The 17,854-nt window shown below is 46.0% G+C and overlaps 1 protein-coding gene across 1 annotated transcript in view; it reads left to right on the top strand.

Moving 5' to 3' along the window:
* The window catches only part of GLG1 (golgi glycoprotein 1), a 52,179-nt gene extending 35,424 nt beyond the window's left edge, over positions 1-16,755 (top strand). The window contains exons 8-26 of the mRNA XM_065733454.1: positions 392-606; positions 3,685-3,806; positions 4,180-4,281; positions 6,285-6,438; positions 7,777-7,914; positions 8,769-8,855; positions 9,687-9,749; positions 10,370-10,483; positions 10,806-10,894; positions 11,180-11,297; positions 12,161-12,253; positions 12,795-12,932; positions 13,690-13,813; positions 14,161-14,303; positions 14,538-14,639; positions 15,080-15,187; positions 15,546-15,666; positions 15,910-16,016; positions 16,281-16,755. Coding sequence (XP_065589526.1) covers positions 392-606; positions 3,685-3,806; positions 4,180-4,281; positions 6,285-6,438; positions 7,777-7,914; positions 8,769-8,855; positions 9,687-9,749; positions 10,370-10,483; positions 10,806-10,894; positions 11,180-11,297; positions 12,161-12,253; positions 12,795-12,932; positions 13,690-13,813; positions 14,161-14,303; positions 14,538-14,639; positions 15,080-15,187; positions 15,546-15,666; positions 15,910-16,016; positions 16,281-16,448 — 2,306 coding nt within the window. The 3' untranslated portion in view covers positions 16,449-16,755. The remainder of the gene's footprint in view (positions 1-391; positions 607-3,684; positions 3,807-4,179; positions 4,282-6,284; positions 6,439-7,776; positions 7,915-8,768; positions 8,856-9,686; positions 9,750-10,369; positions 10,484-10,805; positions 10,895-11,179; positions 11,298-12,160; positions 12,254-12,794; positions 12,933-13,689; positions 13,814-14,160; positions 14,304-14,537; positions 14,640-15,079; positions 15,188-15,545; positions 15,667-15,909; positions 16,017-16,280) is intronic.
* The last annotated feature ends 1,099 nt before the right edge of the window (positions 16,756-17,854 follow it).

Raw genomic sequence — 17,854 nt, 5'->3', positions numbered from 1 at the left:
GGGGGCACAGAACAAAAGCCATCACCTTCCTTTTGACTCCCAAACAATCCATCTACGTGGGGTTACAGAAGAGCTTAGAGCAGATGTAAGTATTTTGAAAGAAAGATTTCTGTGCTACAGTTGCTTTGTTAGACACTCAGTGTATTCTCGTGGTGTTTAGTTTTAGTTCTTGGCTTCCTGAGCAGATTTGTGCTGTTGCTCTGGAAAAGCCTTCCTCAGAGCAGGTGCTCACCCTGAGTCCAGGCAGATCCTTCCCTAGCTGTGTGTCGGGTTTGTAAATGACTAGAGGTGTTGTGCAGTGCAAGGATATTATCCCAATGCTTTCAAACTCAAATCAGAAATCCTGGTCAAGAAACATGAGCACGGAACCACAACCTTCTCTTGTTCCTAGGTCGGCAGGTGAGCAGCGAGTGCCAGGGAGAGATGCTGGATTACCGGCGCATGCTCATGGAAGACTTCTCCCTGAGCCCAGAAATCATCCTGAGCTGTCGTGGGGAGATCGAGCACCACTGCTCCGGGCTGCACCGCAAGGGCCGCACGCTGCACTGCCTGATGAAAGTCGTGCGTGGGGAGAAGGGCAACGTCGGGCTGAGCTGTCAGCAGGCGGTGAGATGCTCTGCAGTGCTGAGCTGCTGGGTTGGCAGAGCTCTGGCACACAGCAGTTTGTCTGCTGATGTTCTGCCTGGACGCAGAGGTTGCTCTGCCGGGCACCACTGAGTGCTGGAGGCATAATTGCCGTGGGATGAAGTATAACTTGCTGCCTTGCAGCATGCTTGTAATGCTGTTTTTTCCCCCCTCGGAAAATAACATTTTGAGTTGTGTTGCTCTGGATGTTGCATTTGAACTCCAGTGGTTCTTGAGTCCTGGATCCTTGTCCTGGATGTAGGGAAACTTCTTAAGTTTTAGAATCACAATATCATTATGGTTGGAAAAGAGCTCACAGATCCCCAAGTCCAACCCCAGCCCATGTCCCTCAGTGCCACATCTGCACGGTTCTTGGCCATTTCCAGGGGTGCTGACACCCTCACCTCCCTGGGCATCTGTGCCAGTGCATCACTGCTCTTCTGGAGCAGAAATTGCTCATAATACCCAACCTGACCCTGCCCTGGTGCAACTTGAGGCCATCACCACCTGTGCTTGTTTTAAAACACCCCCTCCCCCTTCTATTCCTCCTGTGCTCTAGTACTGGAAGAGCACAGAATCATCCCCGTGCAGCCTCCCACTTGTTTTTATTGTTGCCTTTTTGCTCAACTTGCACGATGGACGCAGGACTTCAGGGACAGGCACAGCGTGGTGCTGCATGCCTGTGTAGCTGCAGCCACGGAAGCAAAGGATTGTTCCCCTCCAAAAATACCTTTTCAAAATGAGGTTGATTCTTTTGCCTTTTTTGGGCTTAATTTTGGCCCAGATGTGTCCTGTTTGAAAGCAATTATTTAGTGCTCGTTCCAGCTTGTTAGTGCTGCTTAACGTGATACTATGTTTTTAATACTTGGTCCTGTTTTTAATGACCCTTCAGCCAATGTAGATGAGATGAGCCTGGAAAAGTGGCACTGATGCAAAGCTACTGAAGGAGTGCCACTGTTAATTGGCAATTGGGAATTTGGGGAGATGCATGTCCTTGACCTCCTGCAGTGTATGGAGCCACTGTAGTCCATTTTCACTGTAAACGTAGCTTAAAGCCTGAGGTCAAGATGTTGCCAGTCTGCATGTTATCGTGGCATGGTGTGAGGTTTCCGTATTTTCTGGGAAAATAGAATGTTTGTGGAAATCTCTGAAGGTATTTTTTCTCCCCCTAGACCACAGCCATTATTTCTGTACAGTCAGTTAATGCAGCAGCAGGGCTTGGTAGTGACTCCCCCTGAAGTTCAGTGATGGTCCCTGCCAATGACAACGTGACCAAACTGAGCGCTGATTTCATAAAATATGATTCAGTTTTGATTTTATTGCGTTGAAATGAGCTTCCTGCTTTTACTTTTTCCAGTTGATCTTTTAAGGAAGAGAAATCAGGTCTGGGCCTCTCTCTAGACATTGGCAGAGTGAAAACCTTTTCCCAGTGCTTTTGGTAGTGTTGTTAGGAACCCTGATAATGCAATTCAGTTCTTTCATAGAATCATTAGGGTTGAAAAAGACCAACCCCCAAGGTCAGCCCCAACTAAACCCACCGTGCCCCTCAGTGCTTCACCCCCATGGGTCTTGGACACTTTCAGGGCTGGACACTCTTTGGTCTGCCTTTTGTGGCAGCTCTTGGTGCAAGGAGCTTACACAGGAGGGTCCTTGTGAATGAGGATCCTGGGATGGGTCCCTTAAAAAGATTAGGAAGTGAAGCTATCAGCACGTTAATGTCAGTAATGTGCTGTAGGAAGAATACATTCAAACAGTGGGAATATCCAATTGGGGCTGAGTTGGGTTGTGTCCCTGGCATTCCTGATTAAGGAGCGAGGAGGTCTTGGCCTCTGACATAACTAATGTTTTAGCACTCATTCCAGAACCTCTTCCACCTGACAGCACCGAAAATACTGAGGCCAGGAGGAAGATGCTTGCCTATGTAGTGCTCTGACCAGCATACTTAATCTGTGTCTGTAAGCAAATGCCAGCTTTGAGGGCTTATTCTTCCATTCATCCTAGAGTGAGTAATTCCCATAATCATCTGTGATCCTGCTCTGTGTGAGCACCTGGCACAGCGATCCCAGTGCTGTGTGTGCAGAGCACTGCCCATCTGTCAGGCTGTGTGCACACCAGCAGGACGTGCCTGTGCTCTTCTCCTTGCTAACTGAACTTGTCTGAAGTTGGTGAAGGACGTACCACTTCTCGTTTCTCCATCTGATCACAGTGCACTTCTGTCACCACGTGGATCCTGAACTGCTTTCTCTTTGACCCCTGCTAGTCATAGGGGAAAAACAAACAAAACAACAAACCCTTTTCTGTGTGCACTCTGAAAATATCTCAGGACTTCTTGATTCTGCATCCCCAGGCTCATGTTGGGTGTAATTGGCTTCAGCCCAGGGAATGCCATGTTCCTCCCAGGCACTGTCTTCTTGATTACAAGCTTCCTACTGGAAAAATAGCAATAGCTTTCATTTTCTCTGTTTCTCTGATGCTTTTTCTCCTTCTACGCTTTGTGATGCTAGGGCTGTGCCCCTGAAAGTTTGCTGGCTGGTGTTTAGGTGCAAGCTTTGAAGGATGGAGGATAAAATTGTGAGTGTGCTTTTGATTTAGCTGGGCTGAGGACCAGTGACAAGAATCATTAAGTAAGTGTCAAGGTGGTAGCAGCACAGCCCGTTTGATGTTGGTGTGCAGTTGCATTTGAAGCAAGCTCCCTTTTTTGCTCCTAATTTGTCAGCTACAAACGTTTGCCTGTAGAACAGCAATGTGGGGCTGGCTGCTCTGGGGCTGTTCAGTCTCTGAAATTCACAGCTTGGTGGGAAACATGTGGGGCTGAGTATGACCTTGAGGGCAGAGAGCTGCCTCTTCCCCGCAACCATTGAATGGAGTGTGTTTGAGTTTCCATTCCTCCCTCCAGCAAATGCTTCCCAAATTTGTGTTCGGAGTCTTGGGGAGGACCCCCAAGGAAGGGCTGCAGGGTGGGGCAGCAGGTCATGTTTTAACCTGTTTCAGTGGGGCTGCTGGGTCTCCTCCATATGCGTACGTGTATACTTAGCTTTTACTCTGTGATTTTTCTTCCAGCTCCAAACACTGATTCAAGAAACAGACCCTGGTGCAGATTATCGCATTGACCGAGCCCTGAACGAGGCCTGCGAGTCTGTCATACAGACTGCCTGCAAGCACATACGGTCTGGGGATCCCATGTAGGTGCCTCTCACTTACTGCTGGGTTACAGCGAGCCTTGAAAGGCCTGCTTACCCAAGCAAGCCTGTGCTGTGCAGACCAGCATCTCCTGTGTCTTCAGGTCTGATGGTGTTGTCTCCTGAACTAGGCTTTATTTATGTCATGTTTTCCTTCTGATTTTGTCGTGTTTCAGATTGGCTGAGATCTAAAAGGGTGGAATTGGAGGTTATAAACGTGGTGTGTCAATGTTTGTCCTCCTAGTGGAGGAGTAGGAGGAGGATCATCTTTGCTGTGTTAGAATGGCTTATGTTCAGTTTGCTGGGAAGCTTGATTTTGCAGTGCTGTTACAAGGAGAATCAGTCTCCTCCTTACCTTTTCTCCTTCTGGTTTCAGGATTCTGTCCTGCCTGATGGAGCACCTGTATACGGAAAAGATGGTAGAGGACTGTGAGCATAGGCTCCTGGAGCTCCAGTATTTCATATCTCGTGACTGGAAGTGAGTACTTTAAAAACAAGATTTATCCTCACTTGATGGTTGCTTTTAGTGTCTGTATGCATTAGTAACTCATTGCAAATCAACACTGCATAGCACTGCTCAAAGGAGAGAGAACTGCTATACAGATTTGGAGAGCCTTTGTACCCATCTAGAAGAGGAAAAGCAGCAGCTGGTTAGAACAGCAATTTGTTTTTTAACTTAAATGAGATGTTCACATAAAAGAAAAGATATAACCCTAAGAGGTTTCTCCAGGTTTGAGCTCTGAAATTCAATGCATCTTTATTTAAAAGAACTTTCTCTGGCCACAGCAAAGCTGAAGGTCACTTTCTGTGTAGGTGGCAGCCAGTTTTATCTTCTGTGAGTGCTACAGAATGGGAGTTAGGAGAACCAAGTATGAAGATCAGCAAACAGCTGCTGTGGTGGGAGGCTCCCTGCTCCTGTTTCTGCCTTGCTTTGAGTCCTGTAGGTGTGCTGGCTGCTTGTGGAGTGATGAAATTCCCTCTGGAGCACCACTTTTCCAACTTCTTCATGAAGACATGGCATTGCGTTGAAATGTCTACGGGGCCTGGTGTGCCTGTGTGGGTTGAGGTGTACATTAAGGTTAGGGTGACTGGGAGTGGGGCATAATTTATTAAATACAAGAAGTGAGGCAAGAATAAATGCTTAGCTTTTCTTGATCGAGAGGTGAAGAGGTTGAATACAGCAGATGGAATTGCTGCAAGAAATATAATAACTATTCTCAGTGACCCTGAGCAGTGCAAGGCAAGGAGTCACAGGCTTCCATTGCTGCAAAGGGTATTCAAATCGGACATTAAGAAAGTCTGACTCACAGCTGTACCAATGGGCAGCATTGCCAGCAGTTGAGAGCTGATAAGCACTGTGAACTTTCTCTGTCCAAAGTACATGAGGCTTCATGGACTGCCAGATTTAATACTTCATGGCTGCGTGCTGGTCACCTCGATGACTGCCTTCAGAGGTAGACAAGAATGCATAATTTTTTTCCTGTTTTCCCATTGCTGCTGTTTCTCATGCATCTGCCATGTTTCCAGCAGGTAATTTATTGAGTCACACTGGTGACTGAAAGAAGGAAAGCAGAGTATTTGCATTTTGCTGAGAGTAAAGATGATTCTGATTCCTCTTGTAGGCAGGGCATCATTGGCTCTCCTTTCTCATTCAACCACTGTTCCCTGAAACTGACTGAGATAAACTGTTTTATTCAATGCCTAGCATGGATGTGTAGTAAGAAAACCATGAACGCTTTCATTCAACTTCTATCATTCTGCATAATTTGATCCAGCAATTTAACTTAATGTTTGCCTTCTAAAGTGCTGGAGAAATCTGGAGCTTCCCTTTTGGAAAGCTGGGTATATCTCCTTAAACCTTAATGTCATTAGTCACCATCTTCAGTACTCTGCTCATGCAGTCTTCTAACGTGCAAAAGTAAGGGATGCTGAGTCTTCAGTTCTCTCAAGTTCACAGCAGGCAGGTAACCAAACTCAGGTTTTTATGAAACTAGTGCTTTGAAATTGGATTGGGTTGGATGAGCCCTGGGGCAACCTGGTATCAGACCTGGAGGTTGGTGGCCCTGCCTGTGGTTGGAACTTAATCATCCTTGGAGTCCCCTCCAACCCAGCTGTTCTGTTACTGCTTCAGTGTGAAGGCAGGGTACGTGCCTGCTTTTCTGCTGCTGTAGCACGTTGAGGAGATGATTGCTTTTTTGTGTGCCAGCACTCAGCTGCCATGCTGTAGGAGAGAATGGGAGGCGCTTCAAGAAGCGCTGAGGGTTTGATCTGTGATTAAAGGCCTTAATGCCTTTTTGCAGGATTAGGGAATTGATTCTGAACGGAGTGATGGGTGTTCTGCTGTTCAGACGGTGATGTGGCACTGCTTGAATCTTGTAGTGGATCTTTTTGTCCCCTGTAAAGCGTTTTAGGATATGAGAAACACCACGGGTTTGAGCACGGAGGACATGGCAGCACGAGTGATACTGTCTCTGTCTGCAGGTTGGATGTGGTCCTTTACAGGAAGTGCCAGGGCGATGCCTCCCGCCTCTGCCATACCCACGGCTGGAATGAGACCAGCGAGCTGATGCCCCCAGGGGCAGTGTTCTCCTGCTTGTACAGGCATGCCTACCGCACAGAGGAGCAAGGGCGGAGGGTGAGTGCTGCTGTGCAGCTTACTGTTGTCCCATTTGTGATGTTATGACCAGCACATGCTGCAGGAACTCTCAAATCCTTGTTAGAGGGATCCACCTTAGGTATTTCTTGCACTAGTTCAGATGTCCAGCTCCTTGAGCATGCCCTGTAGGGCTGTGTTACTGTTCTGAGAAGGCAGAATGACCACGTCGAGATGTGACAGTTGCCTGCTGTGTGCTGACAGCCCCCTGTGTGTATCCATGCCAGACACAGGGCAAGTCGTCCTCCTGCTCTTTCCAAAGTGTAATGAGATTCCTTACAGATAGCTAGCGTAGCTACAGAATTGATTTTATGCTGCAGGGCTTTCCAAGCCTAGCTGTCTTAGGGTTTTTCTAATTGAATTTTGAACTGTATGCATTTTAGGATTAATAATCTCTTAAATTCTTCCTATTGATACAAAACATGCTTTCAGTTCTTTGGAGCGTGCTCTGCTGGTCAACATGCTTATGCTGGCTTTAGAGAAAACAGTAAGGATCTGACTTGGTGCCCTGCAGTCCGAAGATCCACCGTAATAACATCTGTTGGGTTCAGAGGTGCTCTTTTCAAGTTTGCTGCCCTCTCGTGCCTCTGTCGAGGCATTCCCTTGAAATCAGATGGGTACTTGCTTCCCTTTCTTCTGCTGCTGTCCTGTTCACAGCCTCTCAGGGTTGGTGGGATCGCGCAGCAGGCTGGCTTCAGCAGGAATTTAGCAGTTTGATGTGAGAGGCCTTTTGGGCAGAGGTCCTGTATTGATTGGCAGTGTCATTTCTCTTTTTTTCTAATGCTGTTGCTTAACACTGAGTGGAGACTTTTTAATTCCATTTTTATATTAGGGCTGGACAAAAAAATCGATAGCCACTCTGCCACTAATATCAGAGAGAAAAGGCTTTTAACCATTTATTTATTTATTGGAAGATGGGCAAAGGGAGCAGCTGTCCTTTTGAAAGGCAGTGTTTGAGTGCAAACTTATCAGAGGTTATCTTTTTTTTCAGCATAAGGTAGAACACACTGGGATTTAAGTATATGAAGTTTTAAGCTTCAGACAGTGCACTTCAGTTCTGACAAGCTCTATACCAATACCCCTTGGCTTCCTGCATTTGGTCTCTTCCTCTGTCATGACAAATGCCAACTCTGTTATGCTGCAGTGGGCACTGCTGGCAAGAATTAGTAGCTGGGCTGTGTTGCCTCATTCTGGGCTTCTGGTTTGGGTTTTGAGCCATTCTGACTTCTTTCTCCGTGGGCTTGGAATAAAGGGTGAGATGCGAGACGCAGTCTGGAGAGCCAGAATTAATGTGTTAAGTGCTCTTTGCCCTCTTTGCAGCTATCACGGGAGTGCAGAGCAGAGGTGCAGCGAATCCTCCACCAGCGTGCCATGGATGTGAAACTGGACCCAGCCCTGCAGGACAAGTGCATGATCGACCTGGGGAAGTGGTGCAGTGAAAAAACAGAGACAGGGCAGGTACTGTACGCAGAACAACCGCTGCTCTGTTCGCAAAGCTGGAAGGGTTGGGAAGGGCACAAGAGGGGGGAGATGGAGGAGCTTCATGTAGCCAGTGATCTGTTCAGAGCCAAGAGAATATTAAAAATGCATGCAGTTTGAAAGGGGATCTACCCTAGGCTGGGGCTGAGTCATGTGAAGGAGCTTTGCACCAACAGTATGGCTTCAGTAGGTTCAGTAGCTGTGTGAAACAAAATAAGGAAAGGGGATAGTTAATGAGAAGAACTTGATAGAAGCAACCCCACCCTGACTCTCATTTGTAATATTCTATCACAGGCTTGACATTTCCCACATAAACTTTATCCTATTCCCATTTGGCAAATACTGACATATACTTCCTGTGTTTATAGAGAGCTGAGCTAACATCTGCTGCTCTTTAACAGAGTTTCAACAAATAATTTCATCTTAAATTGTTCTGCCCTAGCACGGCTGGAGGGAAGGAGCCATTCAACAGCAGATGCCATAGAGCATAGGCCTTTGTCTTTTTGATGCGTCTGTCACAGAGTGGTAATCAACCCCTCATTAAGGTTATGCAAAGGGCACACTAGATGTGATATTCAGAAGTGAAAGTGCATCTTTATCAACGACATAGGTGATGAAAGTGAGTGCCCCCTCAGCAGTTTGCAGATGACAATGAGCTGAGCAGAGCAGTCAGTACATTGGAGAAAAGGGAAGCCATCCAGAGGGACCTGGACAGACTGGAGAAGTGGGCCCATGCGAACCTCATGAGGTTCCACAAGGTCAAGTGCAGTGTGCTGTGCTTGGGCTGGGGCAACGAGTCTCAGACCTTAAGTTGAAATGTCTATTTTTGATAGGAACTGGAATGTCTTCAGGACCATCTTGATGATTTAGTGTCTGATTGCAGAGACATAGTGGGAAACCTGACTGAGCTGGAGTCTGAGGTGAGCAGTTTCTAGCGTGGGTTGAAGGGAAGAGCATGTGGGGTTAAATGTGCCATTTTGACAGTACTTAAAAAATAAAAGGGTAGCTGCAGAAACTCAAATTTCTGGGACTAAGCATAAAAAAACCTTTTTATCCCATACATTGGTAGTTTTCACGGGGAGCCCTTGAGGAAGAGAACTGAGAAATGCCATCAGCAACCTAAAAGGGCTTATGGTAAAGAAGGTTTACATAGGTAACTCACTTTTAGTATAAGTCCAGATGTGTTCAGGACTTTGGATTTTTGTTCTGCTTGCAAGTAATTTTGAGTACTATACTGCAGCTTCCCAAATAGTTTGCAAGCAATAGCTGCTACTTGGGATGTTCAGTTTTCCAGTGATGTCCACAGCTCAGCTTATTTTATGAAGCTGCATGTTTGAGTATCTTGCCCCAGTCTGTTTCCTGTACCTCTTAAATCAGCATTGTGCCCTAGGGGATGCTTCCTTCCTGGTTACAAAACGGTTTGCTCAGAACTATTGTTAATCTTTAAATCCTGCTTAAGTGTGGGATGCTTTCTGTGCTGGAGTATCCAATTTGGAGGAAACTGGATGAATTATCCAAGCAGTGAGTTCTTGCCTGCGGAGGTCAGGCTGTTCCCTTAAGCAGGAAGGATTGTCTTGCATATACTGCATTGTTGGAACCGTAGCATTCCCATAACTTAAGGGTGAGAGTGTCTGGATTGCATCTGAACAAAGCCTTGTAAACTGCTCCAAGTTGAACCTGTACCAGTTTTTTGGTTTTTTTTTTCCCTTGGCAATATGCTGTGAAAATGAAATATGGCATATTTTCTGCAGGACATCCAAATTGAAGCCTTGTTGATGAGAGCGTGCGAGCCCATTATCCAGACTTTCTGCCATGTGAGTACTCAGTACAAATATCCTTGGGGAAGAGCACTGTGGGAAAGGTTAGTTCTTAATGTGCTTTCTGCATTTCAAAGGTAAAAGTGGAAAGAAACAGTTACAAATGTCCTCAGTGGGAAAAACCAACAACCCTCCAACAAGACTTTGTAGTTCTGCGTAGTACTTTGGCTGTAGCACAGACGCTGGAGTTGGAAGATTAAAATAGCCTTGTAATTGGGAAAGTTACTTTTCACAGTCAATTGGAAGTTAATTTTTTTCCTTCCTCCTGCCTCAAGCAGTGTGTTGAACCATTCCTGTGTGTGCAGCTGCTCACTTTGCTGAAATAGCTTCCTACATTGCTCTAGGACTGAGTAATTAAAGAGCAGTGAGAGCACCTAATTTAACACCTCATGTGGGCATTGCATCTCCACATTATGTTTTGAGTTTAAAGCATACATGTGTCTGAGATGGTCCTTCTCTAACCTGCATCTCTTAATGCTCACGTGGTCAGTGTGTGGGGAGTGTAAGCTCTCAAAGTGAGATGTGTGAGTGCCCTTGCTCTCACTTCCTTCTGGGGTGCAGTGAGCTAAAGGTCTCATAAGGATGGCTCATTTTTAAGCCTTTCGTGTGTCTTGCAGGAGGTTGCAGATAACCACATTGATTCTGGGGACCTGATGGAGTGTCTGATACAGAACAAACACCAGAAGGAAATGAATGAAAAATGTGCAATTGGAGTTACCCACTTCCAGCTGGTAAGCAGTGCTTTTCTATGCTGTCAGTGGGAACTGGTTGGGTTAGGGTGTTGGCAGGAATTAGCTCATTATGAAACCCTTTCCTTTTTTAAGATTGATTGCCAACTGCATGGAGGTTGCTTTTGTGAATTCAGACTGTTATAGTTGCATGCCTGGTCGTAAGCAGTCGCTTCTGGAATGGTTTCTTCTCCAGCCCTGCTCCCCACTGGCATGTGGTGGTGGGTCCTTGCTTCTTCAGTGGGGCAGCATCCCTGCGTCATCCCCAAGAATAAGTTGTGTCCAGAAGTGTTTGCTAATTGTTTCACTCTTTTCACTCCACCAGGTTCAGATGAAAGACTTCAGGTTCTCCTACAAGTTTAAAATGGCTTGCAAAGAGGATGTGCTGAAACTTTGCCCCAACATCAAAAAAAAGTATGTAGCGCCCAACCAGGCAGCAGCCTAACTGTACAAACATGTCAGGAAGTTGTGTGGAAAGGTATTTCACAAGACAGAAAGCGTGGGCTTGCTCTGGAGGCTGAGCTGTGTTTTGTTGCTGGTTTGTTCATTTCATTGGAAAGCTTTTAGTATCCTTCTCCAATAATGCAAGGCTAAATTATGCACAGAATCCTGTTGTGTATAGATTCTTGGGATCCGTTTCTCAATCTTGGCTGAACAAAGTGGGGAATAAGGTGGGTTAAAAACCTGTCTTTTCTGCAGGGTGGACGTAGTGATCTGTCTGAGCACAACGGTGCGCAATGACACTTTGCAGGACGCCAAGGAGCACAGGGTATCTCTGAAGTGCCGCAAGCAGCTGCGTGTGGAGGAGCTAGAAATGGTAAACGTGCCTGAAATTCATGGTCTGCCTGCTCTTCTAGCAGTGCTAGTCTCAGCTTCCTGGTTTGTCCACCCTGGAAAAAAAAAATGAAGCTCATTTGTACGATGTATCTCATTTATTTTTTCCACTGTTCTTACAACACCGAGCTCAGCTGACCTTGGCCATGAAAAATAACAACTGTCTGCTTCAGTGCCTTCACTGTAGGCTCACGAAGGCTGAGAAAACTAAGTGGTCATTGGGATTTCAGCTAGAAGTGATGATGTTGAGTGTTCAGCAGCAACGTGCTACACGTGCTTGTGTCCTTATATTCACGCCAGGAGAACTTGTAAGCTTTGTTTTACAGGCTGAGGAGAAGAGAACAGATGAGTTGCCTTGAATCCAACTGCTCTGAGCTGCTGTGTGTATAACTAGGAGTAGCATGCAAGGCCACCTCTGAACTTTCTGCTGCAGTAGTGACAGCAGCACGCTCTTTGGGCGTTGTTAAAAGCAGGAAGCGCCATTCGCATCCTCTGGATCACCCAGCAGTTGGATGGCTGCAGAGTGCTCCTCAGCTTGCAGCTGAGCTTTTAGCTGGCTCAGCCCTTTATGTTGATGCCCTTTTAGGAGGAGCCTGGGAAACAACTTCTTACCTCTAGTGTCATGTTTTAAACAAAAAACCCCACGCAGTTAACATACAAAACTGATCTCCTGTGTGGATTTGCATTGTTGAATTCCTACTGACATTTCTTACCCCCAAGACCCCTTTTAAATTAAAACCACTGACCTCCCTTGGTGATGGCTGTTTCCTTTTCTGTAAGCAGATGTCTCTGTTTAATCTACGTTAGTTTAGATGCTAAAAGTTTGTACTGTAATCTCTCCTGCAGACCGAGGATATCAGACTTGAACCAGAACTCTATGAGGCTTGTAAAAGTGACATCAAGAATTACTGCCAAAACGTTCCCTATGGCAATGCTCAGGTAACGGATCACCTGAATAATTTACAATGGAATTTGTACTTTTGCTTCAGAAACCTTTTTGAGGTCATTTTTTGCCTCTCCCTGCTGGTTTAGGTTTTCATTTTGATATCACCGAAGTCTTGTGTTGCTATTTTGAAGCATTGTATTTTTTTTTTCTGCCAGCTCCCGAGCGTTTAATGCTGCACGAATGCATTGCTGTGAGCATGCAAAATTAGCACATTCGTGCTAATTTAGAGCTAATAGCTGCTGGTGATTGCAGATGTTGCTGAAGGTTTTGTAGGGATAATCTGCAAGATGAGGTTTTGGAGCAGATCCAGGTCACCCTTGTTTTGTTGCATTTGTTTGTGGGAAAAGATGAGCTCGGAGCAGGAGGTAGAAATCAGCACTGGTAACCATTTGTCTGATAAAATCTAAGCATCATAAACTTAATTGCACTGATGGGTGAAGGTAGAAAGCCAACAGGGGAGAGCAGAGGTGGGTTGGAGCAGCATAAGGCAGAGCCATCCAGCAGCAATCTGTCCTGGTTGTAATTGTGTTTTAGATCATAGAATGCCTGAAAGAAATCAAGAAGCAGTTGAGTACGCGGTGCCACCAGAAGGTGTTCAAGCTGCAGGAGACAGAGATGATGGATCCAGAGCTGGACTACACGCTGATGAGAGTCTGCAAGCAGATGATCAAGGTGATGGGTGGTGTGCTGGTTCCAGGGGGTGAGGTTGGGATATGGAAGTGCTTTGAACCAACAGTTCTCAACTGCCCATAGGCTTCTTAGAAAACGTCAAAGCATGATTGCTTTTATGCAAATAATCAGAGTCTCAACTCTGAATCAGTTTTCTTCATGGTTCTTCCCTTTTTTCTTCCTCCAAGTATCGGGACAAAGCCTGTACACTGATAGATTTGTCTTCAAGTGCTAGCAGAATGGAGGAGGAAGTCTGTGCTGAGGCATCCCATAGTGCCCCTGCAGTTGCTCCCCTTGCTGTATACTGCATTGTCTTTAGGCAAAGTGGAGAAGCTGTGATTGCAGAGAGAGGAGTAGCATCTTCAGCTCACTGCTGGCGCCTGTAGTCATCCACCTGCTTGTTAAGCAGGCAGTAATGTGGAAACCTGCTTGCTTAAAATCAGAAATGCTGTCTTAAAGACGTACCATCTTGCAAATATGTGCTGTCACTTGTGAACAGAAAATAAAAGCAGTGTCTCCTAATGCTACCAGTACTAGTTGCAGGCTGAAAGCAAGTCAGGTGTACAACGTGGTGCTCACCCCATAAGTACAGATACTTGTGAGCAACTTGGAGACTGGCACTGTTCTCCTTAATAGGAGATACTGGGGTTAGGAAGCATGGAGTTCTCTCTACTTCTGGGTTGACGGTGTGGTTCTCTGCCATGACTATCCATGTTTTCAGGTGTTCAGTGATGCAACTTGCACTTTTATTTTTTTGCAGCGTTTTTGTCCAGAAGCAGACTCAAAAAACATACTGCAGTGTCTGAAACAGAACAAGAACAGTGAAGTGATGGATCCCAAGTGCAAGCAAATGATAACCAAGCGCCAGATCACGCAGAACACAGGTATTCCCTTCTGAATGAAGACCCTAACTGTCTGCTTGAGCTGATGAGTGAGCTGCGTGGCTGGAAGAATACTGGCCTGCTTTCTTGCACTGTAGTCAGTGCACACACTTAACTTTGTTCTGTCAAGTTCTTGAGGGCCAGCGTGCAGATCTGCTGTACTCCTGAAGCACCGCTTACCTCGCTAGTTAATGTTCATTAGTGGAAACCTGTTATTTTATTCCCAGAATTAAATGTGTGGGGAAAAACAATGTAATTTGGGAAAGTTCTGTCAGATCTCTCGGAGAGTTATGTTCTACAGCATGGGGAGACGTGTGCTCTAACGAAGTATTGTGATCTCTCCTGGTTAGATTACCGCTTAAATCCGGTGCTGAGGAAGGCCTGCAAAGCAGACATCCCAAAATTCTGCCAGAATATCCTGAATAGAGCTAAGGATGATACAGAGTTGGAGGGACAAGTCATCTCCTGCCTGAAGCTGAAATACGCAGACCAGGTGAGTCGTGCTGAGGCAAGCAAATTGCAGACTGTGCGAGGCTGTGCTGAGCAACCCTCTCTGAATAATGAATTAAACTGCACTCATTGTGTCTTCAATATGTGTAATATATACACAGAAATGGGTTTTTATGCTCCTACACAGCAGACGGGGAATACACAGGTTAAAATGCAAAGTGATTGATTTCTGAAGTTGGAGGTGATTGAGTGGGTTAATGACTTTCTCTGCTCATAGCGTCTCTCTCCAGACTGCGAGGACCAAATTCGAGTGATAATCCAGGAATCAGCTCTTGATTATCGACTGGATCCCCAGCTTCAGATGCACTGTTCTGAAGAGGTAGGAGAAGCAGCTCTGCAGTTGCTTATTCACAATGAAAACTGCATTCATGTCTCATGAAGTCCCTTCTTAATCAGTACTTGTGACTGTGAGAAAAACACTGCTTGTTTTTTTCTTCTGGTCTTATCAAACTTAACCTGAATACAATCAGATCTGAGCCTTCACTTTTAACAGCTTAAATGAGCCACATCTCAAGTGTTGCTTATATTTCTATGCTGTTTTCTTCTCTGCCATACTCTCAGTATAGTAATGTGGACTTCTTGCTGTTGGGTTCTGAAGGTTATGCATTATTGAGTGCATTGCATTTGGCTCAAATTTCTGTGTGGGAAAGTAACTGGTGTTTTCCAGCTGTACCCTCTCATGAACCAACGTATTGAGATATCAAAGGCACAGTGATTCTCATTAACTACTGAACCACTAAAGTACCTCTTTCAAAACAGATTTCCAGCTTGTGTGCTGAAGAAGCAGCAGCTCAGGAGCAGACCGGGCAGGTGGAAGAATGCCTGAAAGTGAACCTACTGAAAATAAAAACTGAAATGTGCAAGAAGGTAAGGGGGACGTATTGGATGAGCTCTGAAAGGCATCTCGTCCCTGCAGTAGCTGGGGTTCTTAAGTATTTGTGTAGATTACAACACAAGCCTTGTAATAGCCGATATGGAGCGTGTACTGACTCTGCATTTTAGACCAACGTGGTTATTTTAGTGAAGGTAACTATGCTTACCCTCAGAAAGCACAACACTTACTCCAGCCTAAAGCAGCATTCGTGCCTGTATCCAGCGACAGTGTTGTTTTGCATGATCCTGATGGAAAAGGTGGTGCATCTTTCAGAAACGTGGATCTGTGCTGTTTTGTTCTCGCCTGTTTTTGTTGTTGTTTGAGATGTGCTTGCAATTTCTCCCTCCCCAGGAAGTGCTTAACATGCTGAAGGAAAGCAAAGCAGATATCTTTGTGGACCCGGTGCTGCACACAGCCTGTGCCCTAGACATTAAACACCACTGTGCTGCTATTCCTCCAGGGAGAGGACGCCGTAAGTGCTCGTGCTTTCCTCATACAACCTCTGAGTCCTGAGGGCCTTAAGCTGTGTTTCTGTACCAGTGTTATCTTCAGTACCAGGAATTGCATGCAGTTCATCAGCCTAGCTGGTCTGTTTAGAAAGCTGAGCAACTATCAGCCTCACGTAGAACTGAGGTGTCCCTTTCCAGCAGCTTTTCCACAGCATATTGCTGAAGCCACCGTTGTTGTTTTGTAACATCATCTTCCGTACTTACAGAAATGTCATGCTTAATGGAGGCTTTGGAAGACAAGCGTGTGAGGCTGCAGCCTGAGTGCAAGAAACGCCTTAATGATCGTATTGAGATGTGGAGCTATGCTGCAAAGGTGGGTGACAGATTTAAGGACCTCCCTCTTTTTCTTTTTTGCACTGGATCTCTTTGTTGCAAGGTGTTTTACTGAACGCCTGGGCTGTAGGAACGCTCTTGTCTTTGAATTATGCTCAATATTTTGAGGTTTTAGATGAGAAAAAGTTGAAGTCAGCTCTTCTGTTTACCTTGTAATTGTTGCAACAGGTGCTTGCCCTCATGAAATAACCAGGCTGAGTCGCATGGAAGGCAGCTTGGCTCACTGATTCCCTCTTGCCCCTAGGTTGCCCCAGCGGAAGGCTTCTCTGACCTTGCCATGCAAGTTATGACCTCTCCGTCCAAGAATTACATATTGTCTGTGATCACAGTTGGCATCTGTGTACTCTTCCTGATCGGCCTGATGTGTGGACGCATCACCAAGCGGGTGACAAGAGAGCTCAAGGACAGGTAGAGCCTGGATTGCCTGCTGAAGAAATGCCTGCCCAGTGCCCAGTTTTGTACAGCCCTCCTCTGTATAGTCTACCCACCCCCTCTTGTGAGAGGAGAATAAAAAGAAAAAAAAAATTAGAACAGCAGCAGGTGTTGGCTCAGTTTTCCCATCCTGGATCTCATCCACAGCATCTTCATCCTATGAAAGTTTATGTGCAGCATTGGCAGCCCAGCCAGCAGCTTTTGTTATCCCTTTGTTAGCAGACTCTCGTTTACCTGCCTGTAGACAAGTCTCTGTTGTACTGTTGGAACTGCCTTCACTCTCCAAATCAGACTGATACGACCTGCAGCTCAAGCAGTTTTTAAGTAAATTTTTAAAAGGAAGACGTATATCTGCATACCAACTATATGATTTAGGTAACGGTTCGTACTGAAATATAGTCCTCCTCCGTGGCTGGGTGAAATTGAGGCAGGAAAGTAAAGGGTAAATTGCATCTCACACCACAGTTGGCCTTGTTTTGGACATCTTGCTCATCTTGTGTAAAGCATCTTCAGAGCATAGTCTGGGACAACCTAAGGACACCAGCACTGTTGTCCTCTCCTAGTGAATATCCTGCTTTTGTTACTGTGGATTTGTTTGGCTGAAAAGATGTCCTCCCTTTCTTCCTCTGCCGCTCGCAAGATAGAATAAAGTACCGACCAGGATTAAGTACTCACATGAACACTGCAACTCCAGTAAAGACACGGCGTAGACACGAGGCTGGAGAGCCTGCCAGCAGTGTGCAGTGCTGCTGTCAGGAGGTGCCTGGATCGGCTCCTTGGTCAATATTTTTATTAGTGACGATGCAGTGACATTTTTCACACTCCTTTTCTTTTACGTTGCTGCTGCTGAGCTGTTACCCTTCCCAGTTAACTTCCTGCAGGTGGCAATGACACCCTGGCAGTCCAGTGCTTTGTCAGTGATGCAGAATTTGACCGAACGCTCGACGTGCCCGCTCTGTCGGTTACCTGTGGGCTGACACAGTGGTTTGTAACTGGCCTCCATCATTTTGACTTGTGGCACTGTTTTAGTTTCCTACTGAGGATAGCAGCTGGTGTGTTCCCTGGGATGCGGGGTGCAGGTGCTGGTCCTGAAAGCCAGGTAGGAGAGGGGGGGAAGAGAACGGCATTGCATGAAAGGCAGAAACGTGAGTGTGTGCACATCGGTGCTCTGGAGGGAAGAAGTTCTGGAAAAGCTGTGCCTGTTGTTGTGGCTGCCGTCCTTGTTCCTCAAGTGCTAGAAGTGGGAAGCCACGTGCTGTGGTCAGAACCTGAGGAGATAGGTTTCCCCAACACTCTCAACCTAGAAGTGACTGCACGAGAGACAATATAGTGTGTACAGTGTACTTCATCAGCCTTCTTGATGTGCTCACCTGCGTGTGCTGCAGT

Source organism: Cyrtonyx montezumae, unplaced genomic scaffold, assembly GCF_038088225.1.
Source record: "Cyrtonyx montezumae isolate F1298 unplaced genomic scaffold, pur_monq_1.0 scaffold_17, whole genome shotgun sequence".
Lineage (NCBI taxonomy): Eukaryota > Metazoa > Chordata > Aves > Galliformes > Odontophoridae > Cyrtonyx > Cyrtonyx montezumae.
The sequence above is the reverse complement of the archived record's forward strand: the minus strand, read 5'-3'. Positions and strand labels throughout refer to the sequence as shown.